We start from the raw sequence: 21,206 nt of genomic DNA, 5'->3' as shown, positions 1-21,206 counted from the left end.
GTTGGAGATGTGGGGCAAGCCGAACCCTACAGAATTCTACGGCACATATGTGTCTGCCAGCAGTTTTTTTATTTGTTTAAAGACATGCACAAAATGTCTCCCCAAAGCAAACCAGACCATGCTGCAGGAAATAGGCATCATCCCTGGTAAATAGGGATGGATGGGGCATACGTGGGACTCGTACCTCTAGAAACCTGTTTTCCAGGCCCCCCCGGCCCCAGCACTGACAGTTATGTATTCATTTTCTACTTTAGGAAGCTGATTTGTACAGACAACTTCCCATGGAGTCTGAGAACATGGCTCCAGTTCAGACTGCTGTGAGCACACCTCCTAACATGACACAAGACATGAGGTCTGTTACAAATAATGGTTCGGATCCCTTCCTGAACAGGCAAGTACACTGTTTGCTCACAAACATTTTTTATGTTTTGCAGTGTAGGCCGCATTTGAAATTCTCAAACCTGCTAAGGCATGTGATTTCTTAGCAAAAGCATTTAGTTTTTCGGGTTGTAGTCTGAGACAGAAGCCACCAGCTTTGCTTGTAAGATGCAAACACTTTAATAAAGCAGGTGTTTGATCCTTCTGATCCAGTTCCCACATCACATTAAGCCATAGTTAAAAACAAATCATGGTTTAATGTGGCAGTGCAGTGTGCTCATGCTCAGAGCTGAAAAGTTCTCACTCTGATCCTTCCCCGCTCCTGTTGCAGCCACGCCACTGAGAAGCAAGCCAGAGTCCGGCTTGTGTCATGACATTCAAACCTGGGTTTGTGGTCTTTTCTTCTCCAAACAAATCACAAGCAGTAGCTAAGGTTTGTTCTTGGCTTAGTACTTCAGGTTTGTTTGGAAATATACAAACCATGAGCCGCCGTTTTGGCATCACAACATGCTAGGCTGACTTTTCCCCCAGCAGCAAGGGAGGAATGGAGTGGAGCGGGATCTTTTCAGCAGTGTCTACAAGCATGCTGCACATTCACAATAAACCATAGTTTAGTTTTAACTGTGGTTTAACGTTACATACAAACCAGGCCTCTATGACCAATTCTGATCTTACTGTGTATGACTCGCACCTTATAAATGTATATCAGCCGGAACCTGGCCAAAGATCCTTGTGATTTGGGAACATTCCAGTGTGACAGGACAGGACTGGCATCTGGGGAGCATGTACACCATATTAAGAACCTTGGCTGGTCCTAATAAGTTTGCTGGAAACTTTGCTTTAGCAGACCAACATGGCAGACCAACAGTTGGCATCATTTCGTATTTGTGGAGGTGTGATTCCCTAGCATGGAGATCATTGCTATTGACTCCCAGTTAAAGTACTGGGTGTGGCGTTTCCCCCCCCCCCCAAAAAAAAAGCCTTTGTTGCTGCCAAGAGGAGAATGGCTGGGAACAGATTTGGTTACTTGCAAATCACCATGCACTTCTGCTTGCAATGCCTACTTATTCGGTGCAAAAGCTTTCTCCCAAGAATCTGGCTATTGATGAATTTGGAATTCTTGGCAAAGAGTGGGAGGGGGGGGCAGAATATATGTCCATCTGGCCCAGAATGGCCTACTGCAGAGATAGGGATCTCCTGTGGCACTCCAGACATTGTTGGGCTGCCTCTCCCATCATCTCTGACCTTTGACTGTGGTGATGAGAGCTGGGAACGAGAGAGATTTCAGGGATCAGACCTGGAACCTTTTGCATGCAAAGCACCGAATTACGATCCTTCTCCTTAACACATACAGTAGCTCCGTTTGGCTTCTGAGCTCTCGCCATGTTCTGCCCACCTGCCTAAACCACAGGGGTTAGAAGGTTTGCTTTTATCGCCCTATTCTGCGCTAGGTAGCAGATTTTAGGCTGGTGAGCTGGAACCCACAAACAAATGGGAGTACATTCAGGCCTATCTAGGGCATTCAGGCCTAGCTGCAGGCTGTCCTTCCCTAAAGCCCTTCTCGTGACATATATCTGATGAGCACTTCCTTGACTGAGGTTTCTTCATGTTTCGATTCATAGTGGGCCATACCATTCCAGGGAGCAGAGCACAGACAGTGGCCTAGGCTTAGGATGTTACAGCATACCAACTACACCTGAAGACTACCTCAGCAATGTAGATGAGATGGACACAGGTAGGAATGAGAAGCATTTTGATTTTTGGAAAAAAATATATACTTCTTAGCAACGCCCTAAGAGATCCGCTTGACTGTCAATGTTACTTTTGCATTTGCGCAGAGCACATGCTTTCGTGTGGGCACAAGAAGAGTGGGGCTCTGGGGTTCAAACTTTCCTATACATTATTGGGGGGGGGGGAGAGGTAGGGAGGCCCTTAATAAAACCCACTCCTTGACACCCTCCAGTTTTAACCAAGCCATAGCTCCCTACACCCTTCTAAAACTGAGAGCAAAGGGGCCCATTGCAAAGGTGAAGCAACCCTATTCTGACCCCACCTGTAATTTGAGCTATCAGTCCTTCCATTAACCCCTTGGCATGGGTGGGGCTGGCACTGGCGACACAGGAGTGCAGAACAGGTACTCTGCACATGATCAGAGGTGCCCTCTTCTCCAGCTGGTCGTTAACATGAGAGAACCTGATTCCATGTTCAACAAGAACTTCTGAAACAGATTTGAGGGTTTGCCTCTGGAAGGTATTCTCCGGCCTACTAGAAATCAAAAGTTGTGATGGTCTTACGGAAATGTGATCCCCAACGGGTCTTCACAGATACCGACACAGGGAAACCTCTGTCCTGTAACTACATTTGTCGTTTGTGAGAAGTGAAGTGTGGTTTTGACATCCAAGCACTGATTAGGGTGTGAGCTATATCGTTTTGAAAGTTGAGCCCCACCAAATATTTCATTATTATTATTATTATTATTATTATTATTATTATTATTACATTGCCAGTCCACCTTTTCTCCAAAGAGTTCTCCCCCTCATGATCACCCAGTGAGCTTCATGGCTCAGTGGGGATTTGAGCAGAGGTGTCCCAGGTCGAACACTGTGACCACTAAGCCACACTAATGTACCCAGGGCGTCTGGATTGGGAGATGGAAGCTGAGAGAGCAACAAAGTCTACCAGTAGCTAACAGCGATTGATTTGCCATCAAAGGCCGAATAATTTCCTGGTTAAGAAGCCCCCACCTCGCTGATTCCTTCTCTTCTTTTGCAGGAGATAATGTAGCACAGACTCCCCTGAATATCAACCCACCACAGACCCGTTTCCCCGACTTCCTTGACTGTCTTCCAGGAACAAACGTTGACCTTGGGACATTGGAATCTGAAGACCTGATCCCCATCCTCAACGATGTAGAATCGGTCCTCAACAAAAACGAGCCCTTTCTCACCTGGCTGTAACTGATAGTGCAACGTTTTCTTTTCCTCCTAGCAAAACAAAAAATAAGGGCAGAGCATCCTCAAGCCTCTCAGTTAGCCATCCTTGGTGCCTTACCGACGTCTGCGAGACCCTTTTAATCAGTGAATCTCAGTCTAGATTTCACTGACAGTAACTTAAGTATGAAATATATATATATATTTAAAGTAGAACTGCTTATATACGCATCTATAACCTTTCCTCTTTAGTTACATATGAGCGGTTCTCTTTGTCTTTTGGTGCATAGCTGAACTTAACAGTCATCAGTTACACACAACAAAGTTTAGCAAATAGTAAGAAAAGAAAATAAATCTGACCAGAAGAAGCTTTAGATTGTAAGAAGGCAGCTTAGTTCCAAAAATCCTGCACGTTATCAGGTTGAGTGCAGTTCTACAGCTGTATTTATGACAATAGTACCAAATGCTTCTCATCTTATATAACTTGAGCTTTAAAAATAATTGCATTTTTAAAAGTGAACTTGTGCTGTATGGAAAACAGATTTTTTTTTTAAAAAAAAATCCTAATCAGCCACAAGGCTCCAGATCCAGATTTTTTTGCAAATACACAAACAGTACTATTTGCATTTCCTCCCCACCTCACCCCCACAATATATTATTGAATGGTTTGTAGGTGAAATGTTCTAATTACAATTTTATTTTTACACTACTACAATATTGTAAAATAGACCAGTTTGGTACTAATTGCTTCCATTTTATATATACACACGCACAGACATATATATATATAAAACACTAAAAATGTGATTATGAAAGTGTTTCCCCCCCTAAGAAGTACACTTTATATGTAGCTGCTTAATATTCACTACAATTCTGCAACAGAATATGGTTTTCTTGCAGCTTTTAGTCTGCACAAAGCGGACACTCAACCGAACGCCTTCCCCCTCCCCCTCCAAAATTCAGGATAAAAATACAGCACAAGTTTGACACTTCTGAATGCAGTAAGAATTAATTTTGTAAAGCCTCATTATCTTCTCTTTATTTTTAGTAATTATTTTGTCGTTGAAATTTTAAAGAAGCTAGAAACAGGAGTCTCACATTATCATGTAGGTGATAAGCCAGCATCTATTTGTCAGCCTGGCAAAGTTGCTGAGGATTCTTTATCCAATGGCTTTTTTTATTCTTGACTTAATGGGACACAAGGCACTATACATGTTGTACTCCATACCTATAATAATCATATATAGGGTTGCTTTATTAAAAACAGCTTGATATGTGGGACTGAGAATGCATCAAGGACTTCAATCTCCACTTCCCCTGAAATGCAAATGACGTCCTGAGATCCTTAAGTATTTTTAACTGATATTATTTATAATTATGAATTTTAAGCTTTTTTTATATTGAAAAAAAATCATCTTTTTATAGAAGGCATTATAATTTGTGCAAGCCTCTTAATACACAATAGGCAGGGCAAGCAAGAGGCATAGCACTTTGCTGTGCATTAGTTTTAAGAGTAAGAAACCATTGCTGTAGCGTACCAGCCTTTGCCAACTCATGCTGGCTGAGGCCGATGGGAATTCTAGTCTAAAACACCTGGCGGGCACCAGCTTGGCAAAGGGATGCTATAGCACAACGTTGGACAGTGGATGGGTCCCCTCTGCCCACCTCTCTCTTTGGACTAGTTGAAGAAAAAAGGCAGGTGAAATGGGTGGGGAGGTTGAAGTCGTCAGAATTTGGGCTTGGAAGGAGAATGGTTGTAACGGGAAATAGCAGTGCTGGAGTGTTTAGAAGTGCAGGTCGGGGAAACTGACTATACGTGGAACCACCACTGATCAAATCAATACCTGTGAATACTACCTTATGGGAGAATTGTTGCTTGAAGGTAGCAGATCTGACAGCACCAGGCTTGTTAGGTTTATTATTACTATTATTATTATTAAATATTTTAAGATGTGGATGATGAAAGGTAAAAATCTCATTATTTGACTCATAGAGCCAGGGTGGGTGAGAAGACAGGTAGAAAGCTAGGCATTGGTGAGTTCCGTTCATTTTAGCAGATCGTTGCACCCACAGAGTATATTTTCAGTTAATGGGCATTCCCTTTGCCCTTCTCTTAAAGGGCTTTCCTCTCCTTGGCTGGCTTACCATATATAGTTGGTTATTAACAAAGTAGAAATCACATCTTCAAACAGTGACCCTGGGTTTTCCTATTATTTATAGATATTGGCCATAAAATGCAAATCAGGCAGTCCTAAGGTGTTTATTCTCTTAGTATTTTTTTTTTGGGGGGGGGGCTGAAAATGCTCAGAAAGCAGACAATATCCAGGGCCAGCTCCAAATCTAATGTAAATCATTGTTCTCCAGTTAGGGGCTTCGTGCTCGCTTACAATATGTGAAAACAACCCCATGGTTCCCTGCTGCATCCAAGATAAGATCTGGCCATACTTGGACGATCATATCTGAGATTTGAGGCTTGAATGAAGAGGGGCTGGCTTATCTGTGGGGTGGGGATCTGACCACATAAGTTTAGACTTGAAAGACCAGCTCCAAATTTTCATTGGCCATAGGAAAAGGGGAAAGGACTTCACGTGCCGGTTTGTACATCCAAAATACCCACCAACGATTCGTTTCTGGGAGTACAAGCTGTGGAAATCCCCTTCGCTCATTTCCCAGAAAGTGTTCACATCTGTATAAAGCGGGGGTCAGGTTAGAGAAGGAACTTGGTGGCAGAGGAGGTGCTCAAGAAATTCCGGGTCAGAGGTTGCAACAGCAAGGATAATTAATGTATTGCCTTGTGCCAAGGACACCATCCCAAAGATTATAAGGGAGGCAAAATTCAGGACAAGTGGTGCCATTTCTAGAACAAACCTCATTTAAAAGCAGCATATCCTGTGTGTGAACCACACGGTATGCACCAAGGTCTTTCCCATTCATTTCTGTGGAAGGGACATCTCTATGCCTGCATCCCTTTGACCCAGCAGAGCCAACTCCTCCATAGAAGTCAATGGGGATGTTCATTTTATTATTGGAGCACCTCCAGATCTTTGGACAGGGGGCTGTGAACATGGGAAAACCTGGGAGAAAGTAATTATGCTGTTCTTTGCTCCACTTCCCTCTTGTCTGAAGCAGCTTAAAGTGAAGAGGGGCACATTTTGATTAGGAAAGTATGCTTGGTTTAAGTTTGCAGTTCTAAGCACACTTACCTGGAAGCAAGTCCTGTGGAACTCAGTGGGGCTTATTTACTTTCCAGTAGACACACTTAGGATTGTAGAATAAGGAATATCTCCACTGGAGAGTTTAGAGCAACCTTCTCCATCCTCGGGGCTGTCAGATGTTTGCTCCAGTCATCCCTGAGCATCAGCCAGGCTGGCTGAGGCTGATGGGAGCTGGAGTCCTGCAATGTCCGGAGGTCACCAGTGGGTGGGGGAGTCTCATTCAGAGCTATACTGTGAGAGCTAAGAATCAGGCCTGAGAGGGGGACCTTTTGGGCTTCTACAACCTCTGGTTTCCTGTGACTGTGATTTAAAAGGCAGTGTGTGTTATGCTATGGTGAAAGCTGCAGTTAAAACATTAACTACTATTGTAAAACAACTGCCAGAAACTTGTTTTTTTAAAAAATTAAGTAATGAACCAAACGATAGTGAAGATTTTGAGGGGGGTGTTGTTCTAATATTCAGAGAAGTGTGTTTGTGTGTGTGTGTTTTAGGGATGGGGTAGAGAACAGGGGCTTTCATTGAAGCCCTCTTTTCAAATACTTTTTTTTTTTACTTTAAAAAAGGCTTGCAGACACAGGCAGCCTTGTTTCTAGTGGAATCTCTTGTTAATTATTTGACAAAACGTTGACATGTGACTTTTGGCTTGTGAAACCCAATTTTAATTTTTTTACGCTACACTACTTGTATCGACAATGAACGGATATGCGAGTGGCACCGAGTCGATCAGAAAGGTTGAGTGACTTCATATGTAAATGCTGATTTATATGCAAATTGTGAGGTGCTGATTATTTGCCACCCAGTTGTGCTATTAAAAGCAGTGGTTTTCAAACGGCGCTAAAGGGAAGCCTGGGGTACCTTTCAGGAGCTCCTCAATGAGACCATAAGTAATGGTGGATGACCCAGCATGAAAGAGAGAAGACCTGCCACCTTGTGTGTAGAGCCAGCACAGCGTAGAGGTTAGAGTGTTGGACTGGGACTCGGGAGACCAAGGTTCAAACCCCCACTCAGCCATAAGAACTGAAGAATTGTCCTACTGGATCAGTCCAGTTGACCATGTTGTCCAGAAAGCTGTTTTCACAGTGGCCAACCAGATTTCCACAGGAAAGCAAAATCTTGACAGCAACAGTACTCTCCCTTCCAGCGATTTCCAGCAACTGGTATTCGGAGGCAGAACATTGGGGTTCGTAGCCACTGATAGTTTTATCCATGAATTTGCCTAAATTTTTAAAGCATCCAAGTTGATGGACATCACTGCCTCATGTGGGAGCGGATTTCATAGTTTTAACTTTCTCTTATCTTTCAACATTCATCTTCGTTGTATGTCCAGAAGTTCTAGTGTTAGGAGACAGGGAGAAACACTTGACGCCATCTATTTTCTCCATGCTGTGCACTTCTATCATGTCGCCTCTTACTTGCAAACTAAAAAGTCTCTAATGCTGTAACCTTTCCTGGTGGGCTGTTGCTCCATCATCTTGATCATACCGGCTGCCCTTTTCTGAACTTTTTCCAAGTCTTTCGAACTTTTCCCAATCTTTTTGAGGTAGCAGCATTATTATAATGGCAGGTTTCATTTCATTTCCTATTGACCTATTTGGCATGGAATTTGCTTTCTTCGCAGCTGCCACACACTGGGTCAACATTTTCATGGAGCTATCCACAATGAATCCATAGTCCTGCTCCAGTACAGACCCTATGAGTACATATGTGAAATTAATACGTTTTTGTGCCTTTCCACTTGTTTACATTGAATTGCATTTGGCATCTTACCACGGAGGAGGAGGAGTTTGGATTTGATATCCCACCTTATCACTACCCGAAGGAGTCTCAAAGCGGCTCACAATCTCCTTTCCCTTCCTCCCCCACAACAAACACTCTGTGAGGTGAGTGAGGCTGAGAGACTTCAGAGAAGTGTGACTAGCCCAAGGTCACCAGCAGCTGCATCTGGAGGAGCGGGGACGCGAACCCAGTTCACCAGATTACGAGTCTACCGCTCTTAACCACTACACCACACTGGTGTGGAGTGGTCCTTTTGGAGTTCTTCACACACACACCCTTTTTTGTTTATTTGTTTTAACCACCCTGAACACTTAAATATCATCAGCAAACTAGGCCATCTCACTTGCTCACTTCTAACTCTAGATTGTATATGGTCTTTGGAGGACCCCACTTCCTACATCCTTCCATATGGAAAACTTATCCATCTATTCTTTCTCCCTGCTTCATAAGAACTTAATAATAGCCATCTGGATCAGGTCAGTGGCCCATTTAGTCCAGCATCCTGTTCTCACAGTGGCCGACCAGATGCCTATGAGAAACCAGGGAGTAGAACGAGAGCCTTCTCCTTTCCTGTGGTTTCTGACAACTGGTATTCAGAAGCACTGCAGCCTCTGACTGTGCAGATAGAAAGCCCAGACATCATGGCTAGTAGCTTCCTGTTACTTAACCAATTCCTGATCCACAAGGGGATTTTGCCTCTTATTCCTTGACTGCTAAGCTTGCTCAGGAGTCTTTGGTGAGCTGTGAAGCACCAGGGGTGGCCTTGGGCCAGCCTAACCTACATCTCAGGGTCATTATGAGGGAAGCTTCTTGAAAGACAACTGGGATGGAAGGGTAGTAAAAAATTAACCCTCCGTTTCCCTCCCCCTGTAACAGAGGAGTATTGGATGAGTTTTAGGGTTCGTTCTCAGGTCATGTTAAGTGGCAATGAGGTCCAACAGGCCTAGTCTGTGCCCCGTGTTCACTGAGTTTACATCCTAGAATGTTTCCCCAAAATCCTCTGCAGCAACTAGGGGTTATGTAGCAGGTTTGCCAGAGTCCCTCAGCCAACGAAAAGAAGGATTCCCTAAAGGCAGAAGTTTGAAAACCGCTGTACTAGAAGGTAACTATTGGGAAAGAAGGCTTCATGAAAACAAATGCGGTTTTTTTGTGTTGTTTTTTTAAGAGTTGGGTGGGAGGGACTAGTCTCTGTTTTCAGTAAGGGAAATGGGTGATGAAACACATGTTTCGGTTTTCTTAATACACTACATCCATGTTATGTGCTAATACTTTAATACTTTTTTTATTTTATTTACATCAGTTTGTTATGCTATATGCCATCTTGTGTGAGCATTTGTTTTTCAATGTAGAATGATTTGCATACATAGCGTATGCTTCAAAATTCAATCAGATCAAACGGTTGTATCCAGAGTTTGGTTCTGGTTTTTCTTTTTTTTAAAAAAAAAATATTTCTTTTAATATTGTACAAGAAAAAAATAAAATAAAATACGTAGAAATGGATTTAAACTTCCAATCTATGTACTTGTTGATGTAATGGCGTCCAGTCACTCTTGGGGATGGGGGTAGACCTTCATAGGAAACTCCCTTCTATCAAATCAGACCATTGGCCCATTTATCTTGGTATTGCCTTACACTGACCGGCAGCTGCTGCTCTCTATTGCTACAGGCAGGTGTATTTCTTAACTACCTAGTGATGCCTACCAGAGAGGTCCGGCATGCAAAGCCAATGAGGTCCAGTCCTTCCTTTCTCTAATTGGGCTTGTATATTGTGACTAGAAAGAAAACGAAGATAATGGTTCTTTCATTTGGCATGAAGCTAGGTCTGATACCTCTGTTTTAGCAATGAGAGCATAACGATTAAAACAATCGTCCGAAGTTTCTCCTGGCAGAGGGGGAAAGCATCTCGTTAATTTGTACGTGACGGGTTGCCATTATACAGGCACAGAAAATGAGACTGGGAGAGAAGAGTTGGCAACCTAATATGTACTTGACGAACTTGTTCATACTATTTTCTGTTTCCCTAATACATCAAGACATGCCTGGAGATGGCTTTGTTCAAGCTGGAACAACTCCTGTGCTCTCTCAACAAGGTACGTTCCCAGGGTTAGAACACTGAGGAAAGCGAAAAGCACCAGAAGATGCTGCCAAGCTAAAACTGACTTCATTTTTATTTATGGGGCCAAGTCACAAGAGGGCAGTACATTTCTTCCTTCCCAGCTGTATTGCAATTAAATGTTCGAAATGTGGCATTTCTGAGATCATTATTGCTCAGATGATATTTCTGGGAGCATTTCGGTGACTCTAGGTTATTTGCCTTGTGGCACTGCTGTTGTAAATGGTTTTGCTAGCTGCCTTTGTGATTTGAGAACTTGACAGAAGTCTCTGACTACAGATGTTTGTGGCCTCAGATAACCCAGTTCTTAACCATACAAAGAAAACCTGAGACCTGAGGGAATCTGCTTTTGAAGGTAATGGGCTTTCACCTTCCTGTTCAGGTCTGTTTCTGTGCTTTGCTTGCCAACTTGGATAGCTGTCCGAATAACACAGATGCTGGAACAGATTAAAAAATGGGTTGCTTTTCCCCATTCTTCTGTAGAAGATGTTGGATATTCACGCTTGAGCCCTAGACAAGGAGGATGGGCTTTCTCAAGATATCAGATCTCTGTGGTCCACTTTGATGTTAGGCTGAGCAATCCTGTGTTGGGGAGATGTGCATGAAGTGTCAGAGAGTCCCATTACTCCCAAATCTATGCTGCCATGCACTAGCCATGTCAAGAATATTGTGTGTGTGTGTGTGTGGTCCCAGGAAAAGGTCTAGCAGATACTTGTTTTAAACACTTCACCCCAATGAAACCAGTGTGAGCAAAGTAACTATCCCAGCTCTGGTTTGGCATAGATGGTGGGTTCAGCCCTGGAGCCTTTTGAGTGAATGAAGGGGCTTCAGATCCAGCAAGGCCACCTCCAATCTACTCCAAGATCAGCCAGTTTGGGGACCTACCATGGAGAGAAGCAGAGCTGGCAATAAATCTATATTGAACTTTCCATGCTCAGTGAGCCTGTGGTGCCAACAAAATTGGGGACCCAGGAACAGAGGAACTGATTCAGATCATTGGACCAGCTAGTTCTGTATTGTCTACACTGACTAATTTGAATGGAAAACCAGGGTTGATGGAACTTCAGGCTGAAAGTCATCATCCCATGAAGACACTGGGTCTTGCAAGTAAACATGCATAGGTATGGGGTGCTCTCAGAAAGACGGATACCGAATGCCAGCAAAAAAGAAACCCAAGTCGCAACATGCAGAACACACACAAAGTTTATACCGAAAAAGAAAATTGAAAAACACTTTAATTATTTTCATATCATGCACACAACCCCACCCCAGCACAAAGGTCTTAATATATACAGTGAAATATTTGTGTTACAGAACTGTAATTCCATGAGCATAAAATAAATCAGGGGCAATCATTAAAATAATATCAGAATTTGTATTAGCTGCTAATGATCAGCAGAAGCTCACAAATATGTTTGGCCAGAGCTGACAGCTTTCCCCCTTGGTTTTGCTCCTGTGTCTTCAAAGACGCAGAAAGCTGAAGCTTTCATTCAGCACTTAAACCCTCAAGCCAAAGAAGACCTCTGCTTTAGGATTGGGGAACCTATGACCCTCCAGATGTTGTTGGTCCGCAACTCCCATCAACTTCTGGCAGCATGGACCATGGCCAGGGAAGACAACAAAGGACCATAGCTTTCCAATCCCTGTGCTATTTCTAGAAGTTCTTTGCAATGTTGTTTTTAGAAGCACAGGAGCAAGCCCAGAAATTATCTGGCAACCTTATGAGCAAAAAATCAATTCAAAGGAAGGTTCTGTGCCTATAACAGACATGTCCAAAAGAAGGAGGAGGAGCAGCGGCTTTTCTCACTGCAACACAGCTGCCTCTGCTAAACTTCTCCTGACATGTAGTAATCAAGAGCACAAAAGCCTCATTGGGATGTGGTGTATACAAATATTGGCTCTCTTGGCCACCCCAAATCCAGTCAGGAAGTCTACAGTTATGCTTCAGTTCTGGAAGCATGGGGGTTGTTATCTTTCCACGTGGCAAACAAGACTCAGCATAATTATAGCAGAGGTGGGAAACCTCAGACATAGGAGGCAAGCGTAACCCTTCAGACCTCTTTCTCTGGCCCTTGGGACTCTGCAGGCCACAACCTTCACTGGGCCAGCTTCACACCCTCCTTTACTGTTTGTGCCTGGCTGGAACGTGCCCTGGACCTTTGACAAGGCCTCTTACTCGCCTGAGTGGAGAACAGAGGGGTGGCTGTAGAAACTGTACAAAGACGGCATTTACATTCTTGACCCCACCCACTTTTGTCTCTGGCCCTCAACCCATTGGCGTTTGGCCCTCACAAGGTTACACAGAATAAAACATGGCCCTCAGGCTGAACAATGTTCCCCATCCCAGAGTTATATTATAAGTGGTGATAGGGAGATCAGTATTCACGTAAAAGTAACTCCCACAGCTGGGGAGAAAGAGGAGCAGGGAGATGCTTCTGGGTTGCCAACATTTCAAGGCCATAAATTCTAATTTTGGGGTTGTACCGAAGTAGACAAAAATCAACTGGCTGGCTTTTCATTTTTTAAAAAGGCTGCCCAGGTCCTTACACAGCAACCCTAATTAGACCACTGCTCTTGCAAGCACCCCACCCCGCACCCCCCATTCCCACTGCCTCTCCCTCACTGCAATTAGGCTTGGACAAAGCCTTCTTGCAGTATGGAGGGCATAGTTGGGGGCAGCTGGGAAAGATTAAACCTCTCTCCCCAGCGGCAGTCTCCAGGAAGATTTCTGCCACGGGTCCAGCAATGAGACCTGAAAAGGGCTAAAATGTCTTTATAGGGTCGGGCGGACAGCTGATGTGTCTGCATGCATGTGTGTGTGGTTTGGTAGGGTTGGCCAAGAGGGAACGAAGTCCTTGGGCTGGACATTTTCTTCTCACCCCTGCTATATAACCCAAACAGTTGCAAAACTCATTGGGAGATGTGAAGGGAAAATGTCGTCAGGGCTCTTTCTAACACCCTTCATTCTAGATGTGCTTAGTGCGGACTTGATTTGGCCCATCATATCAAGGTCTGGTAGGGCATTTTCGGCCTTGTAAGAGGTGATTTCTGCAGTCTCTGTATATTTAAACTGCTCCATCTCCCTAAAAGAAAAGATAAGAGGGAAATGAATTCTTATACACTGGTTGACAAGAGTAAAGGCTAATCATCATGATATTTGGTCATATCTTTCATTCTCTTATTTGGCAAAGCTAGGAGGAGCCTTATTTTGACACTTCTCAGTCAGCCTCCAGTTATGCTCCCATGCTGTTAAGTCTTCCGGCAGGGTTCTGTTTTTTGTTTAAATGACTGTTGAGAGTTTGCAACAAACCTGCTTGTGCATATTTGCTATTCCTCCCCAGCTTACACTTTATACTTGCTTAAACATAAAGGTCCAGTTGTGGCCCACTCTGGGGTTGCGGCGCTCATCTTGCTTTATTGGCCGAGGGAGCTGGCGTACAGCTTCCGGGTCATGTGGCCAGCATGACTAAGCCGCTTCTGGTGAATCAGAGCAGCGCACGCCAACACTGTTTACCTTCCCGCCACAGCGGTACCTATTTATCTACTTGCACTTTGACGTGCTTTTGAACTGCTAGCTGGGCAGAAGCAGGGACTGAGGAATGGGAGCTCACCCTGCCGCAGGGATTCGAACCGCTGACCTTCTGATCGGCAAGTCCTACGCTCTGTGGTTTAACCCACAGTGCCACCCGCGTCTCTTATACTTGATTGCAGTGAGACTAAACCACACGTGCATTTTAATGCCTATTCAACTGTTTTAGAAAGATCCTTTTGGAGCTCCTTGTGATCCCTTTTTAGTCCTTACCACCTTGGGACACTTTAGTGCCATTAGCAAACAGGGGCCATCTCAATGCTCACCCCTAGCACCAAGTCATTTAGAAACAAGGTGAAAAGCATGGCTGCAAATACTGATCCTTGGAGGACCCCACTTCTCACTTCTCTCCTTTGGGAGAACTATCCCACATGTTCCTGCTCTCTGCTTCTTGATCTTTAACCACTTACTGCTCCATAAGAGGACCTCGCTTCTTATTCCATGACTGCTAAGTTTACTCAGGATGAGAACCCATCAGCTGAAGCTCCCAGCTTGTCCATAGTTTGGGCTCTCATACTAGGTTGCCTTAAATTTATAGCTTTTTAATTTAAAGCTTTTTTTGGGGGGGGGGTTACTCTATGCTCCCATAGCTGATTTGGAAAGTGGTGTGTACATGACATTGGTGCATATTTATTCCGTATCTTTTTTGTTGTTGTTCCTTATGAAAATTCTGTATTTTGATGAGTTTCCCCCTAAACCAGCCAGCCATGTATACACAGCCCAAATCTTAAGCATACAGCGTATCTAATGGATCACCTCTATCTGAATGCATATTGACTTCATGAAGGGAGAAACATCTCGACGGTAAGAGCCGTGTGACATTGGAACAAATTTCCTAGCAAGGTGGTTGCTTGAGGTCTTCAAGCACAGGACAGGCAATTGCTTCTTAGGGAGGCTCTAAGCTCTGGGTTTTCTCCATCAAACAAGGGGTTGGACTACATGGACAAGACCCCCTCCAACTGTTAAATGACGGATAAGTCTGCTTCCCATATAAAAGTCCACAGAATGCTGGGAATTAGAGAACAGCTTGTTCATCCCCTCCTTCCTTGCAATTTCAAGGCTATGGGGAACATTTTGTGCATTTGTTTGTATTGGAAAACGCATGGTTAATACTAACAAACACTATCGGTAGGGCCGGCTCTATCATTAGTAGAAAGGGGTGGGGAACCCCCCCTTTTTTTGCTCCATGGGCCATATTTTAACCCTTGTGGGCCATATTGACAGTTTCGCAGGGCCATCAATGACATGTCACTAAAATGGAGGAAGGAAAATTGTTTTATCATGGGCTCTGAATTAAACAACGTCCTGCTCCAGGAAAAGGATTTCACTAAATCCTAGTTGAACTGAGCAGGATGTAAACCACCACCACCTCAACCAGGAAGCAGGATTTAATCCCCCCATTCATCAGCTGTTAAGTGGGGGGGGGGAGTTAAATCCTGGTGCCTTGGCTGCATGAGTCAATTCCCTGTGAGGAACTGGCATGCGCAACTTAAGAATTGAATTTCATCCTCTGCTCGTTGACTCTCATCATTCAGAGTGATGCCAGCTGATTGACAAGTGGGTGATGTTTTGAAGGGGGGGGGAGGCACCGCAGGTGAAACTGGGATCCGTGTGGGTCAAGACTGGCCTGCAAGCTAGAGTTTCCCTACCACGGGGGAAGTGCGAAGTAAGGTCAAATGGTTGGTTGGGTCAGCTTCAGTATGTCTACTTTGCCTCGGGCAGCAAAATGTCTTAGGCTGGCCTTGACTGTAAGCAGCTGGTTAACCCAATTGGCAAAGGGGGAAAGGAACCAGGAATGCTCATACATGTTGCTACCAACGAAAGCATCTTACCCCACAGCATCCGCATTTACAGTCCCCGCACAGCGTTCCGAGGAGTCCGTTGATAACTTGGATGCCACACAGCACCAATTGAGCTCCGCTCATTATCAGCAGTAGAGAGAACAGAGTCAAGTTCCAGGGCACGATGGACTCTGGAAACATGCAGTCTTCCCATAACTTATGGTCCGTCAGATACTCCCTGTGCCCGAAAAAGAAGTTTTATTGATTTTCTATTATATTTCTGTCAGTAAGGCTATCATTGTGAGGGAACACCTGGCCAGCACTTTCAGAAATGGACAAACCTCTCAATTTAACTGTCAGTTTCTCATATTCCCCACCCCCCCAGTCAATCTTTAATTCAGCACTCCACATTTCTGCAGCAATTTTTTTCTTAATCCTCATGAAACTCCTGCGTTTCAGTGCAAATTTCCCCCGATAAACACATCTTTGTTCAGTTTCTCCTAATATACACATTTTGGCAATACGCTTTCCGTACCATAATGCATTCCTATATGCTATTTTCAAGCATGTATGCTTTTTATGCATGCTTCCCTGTAAGATATGCATTTTTGTACACATTGTTTGCCTTGGAGAAGTGTGCTGCAAAAAGAGAGAGAGAGAGAAGTGCGAATTTTGAAGGATTTTAGTTTGCATATTGTTTCAGGAAATGCGGAATTAAGTAGTTTCTCATTAAAATGCAAGCAAATTGTTATCCTGTAATATTCAGTGGTGTGTCATGTGTCTCAGGTAGGTTAAAGGAAATAAGAGGCAGGTTGCACTTCTAATGGAGACTAAGACACACACAAATAAGTGAGTTCTGGATTCTGGAAGGATTTGGGGTGCTGGCTGTCTCTCTCTGACATGGGAGCAGTGAACTTTGGTTGTTTAAGCTGTGCCTCAACTATACTCAAGCAGTACACTTGTAAATGAAAACAATATATATATATATTAATTGGGAGTAATGCTCCAATGATTTCCTCTCATAGGTATCCAAAGCTGGGTAAGCACTGCTCCTCTGGAACTTCTTGCCACCTGTAGGAATGGCTCGTTTCACCCTTGCACTGTAAAAATGCCACTCAAGGTGCCTTACAACTTCAAACACTACAATTTATGAAACAAGGATGGAAGAGACACAGGTTTTGCTGTCTTAAAATGTTTAAAAGCATTGGGTGGTCTCTAACAAAGTAGCCCATGACAGAACTTTCCCTTCCTCTCCTCATGTGCCCTTTCAGTCTGTTCCTCAACCTTCTGGAGCAGACTTATGGGGAGGGGGGAAAGAGGACACATGGGGACAGGAGAGGAGAAGTTCCATTGTGCAAGTAAACATCTAGGGGAAGCATTTTATGAATGGCGCCCATTGTCTGCTTCTTAAACTACAAGCCAGGTGGAATAAAATAGTCTTTAGTAACTAACTGGAGGGACGCAGGTGGCGCTGTGGGTTAAAGCCTCAGCGCCTAGGACTTGCCGATCGAAAGGTCGGCGGTTCGAATCCCTGCGGCGGGGTGCGCTCCCGCTGCTCGGTCCCAGCGCCTGCCAACCTAGCAGTTCGAAAGCACCTCCGGGTGCAAGTAGATAAACAGCGACCGCTTACCAGCGGGAAGGTAAACGGCGTTTCCGTGTGCGGCTCTGGCTCGCCAGATGCAGCTTTGTCACGCTGGCCACGTGACCCGGAAGTGTCTCCGGACAGCGCTGGCCCCTGGCCTCTTGAGTGAGATGGGTGCACAACCCCAGAGTCTGTCAAGACTGGCCCGTACGGGCAGGGGTACCTTTACCTTTACCTTTAGTAACTAACTGGTGTGGGGAGAAGTGAAGGTGGGGGCTAGCTGCAAGGCATTTCATAATCTTGAGTGCCACCACTGAAAAGGCTCTGCTGACTTTGTCCACCCAGACTATGAGGAAAACTCCTACCGCCAGTCAGAAATGTGATTGCTCAGCCTTACAAGTTGCTCTTTGAAACACTGGTGGTTGGAGGCCATCCAGTGGCTCATAATATTTGGTAAGCACTTTGCTGCATGATTTATAGATCAAGACGAGAAAGCAAGAACCCTTCCAGTAGAGATGGAGAATCTATCCAGAGGTTGAAAAAAACATCTTACCCGTTTTCAAAGGGATACATCCAGGTGCTGTTTGCTACCTGACACTTAGGGCCTCTGTTCATGGCGACAGCCGACACAACAAAGCTGTATCCAGCCCCCACAACTCCAACTGCCGCAAATATTACGGAAGTAAACATCTGCCAAGAACGAGCAAAAGGTCAAAGCCAAAGTCCATCCTAAAAATCCATCTGGCATGTTTGCAGTTTTGATGACTCACAGATGGAGCACAGGGAAGTGCATCAGAGACTCACCTTATCCAAATCCACAGACTTCTCCTGATCCTGTGGGCAGGAGTGGCACAAGCACCAACCTCCTGGCGCCAGGAACACCAATGTCTTTCCTGCTTATCAGGAGATAAATGGTGTCGAGGCCAGGACTGTGCAAGCGGAACGAAAGGAGTGGCACCACCTGTGCACACGCACAACCCTGATCTTACCCCTGCTCCCCCCACCCTCTCAGTAAGTGGCATTTGTGCCAGTCCTGTTGCTGTGTGTCTCCACCTCACCAGACCAGCTTCCTACGCTGGCAGAAGTCATAAGTGAGGTTCTCAACCCTTTGGCCTTGAGAGAGTCGCTTCAGTGATCTTAAGGGCCAGCCCTATCACTAGATAAGAGTAAGGCAGCCGCCTCAGGAGGCAAATGCTAGGGGTGGGGTGAGGAATGACAGCGAGATGTTGGAGGGCCTTGCTTTTATACTTACCGCAAACCTCTTTCCACAACCTTCATTACCACAGCACCCGCAGCAATCGTTATTCTTAAGACCCAGGAAGACTAAAGCAGGAAATACCATCTGATGACAACAGAAAATGCACTTTGAGGCTCGGTCGTTCCTAAGATCACTGTATTTCTTCTAAAATGTCTACCGTCTTTTTCCAGACCCAGAATTTGCATCTGGCAGGTCTACTCTCAGAGGAAGCAGCAGGATCACTGTAGCGCAACAATGAAATCCTCACCAAATTTCATTTAGGTATCGGTGCCATGGAATACACTGGGACTTACTTCCAAATTTTACAAGGTACAAAGCTCAGCTGCAAATGTCCCAGCACCCAAAGAAGTAATTTTAATTAAGAAACCTCAGCTGTATTGGCTATTGCTGTAAACTAAGTAATGCTGTACTGGTAGGAATGTAAGACCAGGTCACCTAAAAGACTGTCTCATGATATTCAACTCTGTGCCCAAGAATATTGTAGGGTGGTGACCCAAAAACAGGCATTTTCTGTCATTGTCCCTGTACTATGGAATGCCCTTCCCTCTGCCATAGACAAAGAAACAACCATTCGTTGCTTCAAACCCCTAGGAAAGACATATATTTTTGCCTGACCCATAAGATCGGACCCTGATATTTGCATTTGAATACCCCAATTTCTTGCTTTTATTTATTTTCATGTGTTGTTATACTACTGTTTTACTGGTTTTATTTTGTATCATTTCTTTTAATGATATTGTTTATTATTTTTTATGTTTTCCATCACTTAGAAAGATCTTTAAAATATTAACATATAAAAGCTTTCAATCAATCAATCAATCAATCAATCAATATCCATCAATCAATTGAAACACTGGTCTAATCTCGCAGAGCAATGCTTATGGACTTATTAGAGGCAACTCAGCAGTACATGTCTGTCTTGTTTTTAACATAATAGGCAAGTGGTCTACTTTCGTAATAGACTATTCAATTAGTTTTCAAGTTAATCTGTTTGAATTTCCAGCTTGCATACTCAACGCATTGGTAATCTAATTTCCAACACAGACTGTCCACCACACCCATAGTGTAGTCGGATTTCTGTTCACTGTAAAGCTCAAGGCAATAATAAAAAGGAGGAGAACATAATGCGTTGTCCTACTCACCAGTACACCAGAACCCAAGATCCCTCCAAAGTACCAAACTTCATCTGAAATATGGTCACTGGTTTCGACCTCTCCTCCGGGGAAAAACAACAAAATATTAGCAAGGGTACATAGCACGGCCAGAGGAATCAGAGTACCTCCAAGGCATTTTGCACACCCTCCACAACACATGTTTCCAAAACTATAGCGCAGGCACCACTAGGGAAGAATGAGCAAAGAAATAAAACTTTCCCTGGATCCCTTTAGTATTGAAAGACAAAAACTTCTTGGTTTATTTTAACCCAATCCGCTTGTGTCTCCAATTCCCACTTGGTATGGTCTCCTTCACAGAGGTTGCAGTCTGCCAGCTAACTCGTGCTCTGATCATTTATATGCCGACATTGTCATGATCTCATTTTTCTGCATCTCCCCTCCACCCCCCAAATGAGATTACGTCCAGAACCACCTCTCATCTTGCCATGACAACCAGATACCTCTGTTAATATTTTACTAGCATGGACAAGACAGCCAGTGGTTTGGAGCTTGATTATTGGAAAATGTCCTTTCCAGGGATGCAGACTTGTTTTGGGTGATGTACTTTGTCCCTCCGCCCCCTCCTTTAAATGCTTCATCATGGCAGAAATAAAAATGAACAATTCATTGGTGTTTCATTGCATCGCCCAGCTTAGGTGATTTCATAGGGTGTCCCCAGTAAGTTTGCATGGGTGAGTGCCCTGATAATGAATCTATGCTACCTTGATAGTAAGAACAAGATAAAAGCTGTAAATCAAACAATGCATGACTTTCAGATGAACCATGGAAATTGTGTAAGCAGAGCAAAGTTTGGTCATCATCATCTCTGCAGGGTACAATAGCCATTTTCTATTGGAAAGCATTCGCTCAAGGGCAACCTGGTAGAGGCGATGGATAGAACCAGGCACAACTATAACTAATTCAGAAAAGGATGCTGTGATTACTAAAATCCAGCATAGGTTTCTCAAAAAAAGGTCATGCCAAGTGTCTTTTTTTGATAGGGATAGGGTTTCATGCTTGGTGGATCAGGGGAATGATGCGGATGTAGTGTATCTTGATTTCAGCAAGGATTTTGCCAAAGTCACCCATTATATTCTTGGGAGGTAAAGGTAGAGGGACCCCTGACCATTAGGTCCAGTCGTAGCCGACTCTGGGGTTGCGGTGCTCATCTCGCTTTATTGGCCGAGGGAGCCGGCGTACAGCTTCCGAGTCATGTGGCCAGCATGACTAAGCCGCTTCTGGCGAACCAGAGCAGCGCACAGAAATGCCGTTTACCTTCCTGCTGGAGCGGTACCTATTTATCTACTTGCCCTTTGACGTGCTTTCGAACTGCTAAGTTGGCAGGAGCAGGGACCGAGCAATGGGAGCTCACCCCGTCGCGGGGATTTGAACCGCCAACCTTCTGATCGGCAAGTCCTAGGCTCTGTGGT

General features: G+C 44.4%; 2 protein-coding genes across 2 annotated transcripts in view; one reads left to right on the top strand and one right to left on the bottom strand.

Annotated features, from left to right (window-relative positions):
• Window positions 1-9,812, top strand: part of WWTR1 (WW domain containing transcription regulator 1) — a 91,933-nt gene extending 82,121 nt beyond the window's left edge. Inside the window, exons 4-6 of the mRNA XM_079978165.1 lie at window positions 255-391; window positions 2,001-2,113; window positions 3,151-9,812. Of these exons, the coding sequence (XP_079834291.1) occupies window positions 255-391; window positions 2,001-2,113; window positions 3,151-3,335 (435 nt within the window). The 3' untranslated portion in view covers window positions 3,336-9,812. The remainder of the gene's footprint in view (window positions 1-254; window positions 392-2,000; window positions 2,114-3,150) is intronic.
• Window positions 9,813-11,629: 1,817 nt separating this feature from the next.
• TM4SF4 (transmembrane 4 L six family member 4) lies at window positions 11,630-20,130 on the bottom strand. Its single transcript, XM_079978326.1, has 5 exons — window positions 19,765-20,130; window positions 18,617-18,706; window positions 17,918-18,054; window positions 15,834-16,020; window positions 11,630-13,495 (listed from the first exon to the last, which is right to left on the bottom strand). The coding sequence occupies exons 1-5, from the start codon at window positions 19,933-19,935 to the stop codon at window positions 13,478-13,480; spliced, it is 603 nt and encodes a 200-aa protein (XP_079834452.1). The 5' UTR covers window positions 19,936-20,130; the 3' UTR covers window positions 11,630-13,477.
• Window positions 20,131-21,206: the final 1,076 nt, after the last annotated feature.

Source organism: Podarcis cretensis (genome assembly GCF_951804945.1).
Source record: "Podarcis cretensis genome assembly, chromosome: 5".
In the NCBI taxonomy this organism is placed as follows: Eukaryota; Metazoa; Chordata; class Lepidosauria; order Squamata; family Lacertidae; genus Podarcis; species Podarcis cretensis.
Note: the sequence above shows the minus strand (reverse complement) of the source record. Positions and strands in the feature narration are given on the sequence as shown.

Coding starts and splice junctions, on each gene's coding strand:
- TM4SF4 (XM_079978326.1), bottom strand. CDS start 19,935: ATGTGTTGTGGAGGGTGTGCAAAATGCCTTGGAGGTACTCTGATTCCT. Junction 18,707..19,764: donor TCTTGGGTTCTGGTGTACTG/GTGAGTAGGACA, acceptor TGTTGTCATCAG/ATGGTATTTCCTGCTTTAGT. Junction 16,021..17,917: donor ATGTATCCCTTTGAAAACGG/GTAAGATGTTTT, acceptor TTTCGGGCACAG/GGAGTATCTGACGGACCATA.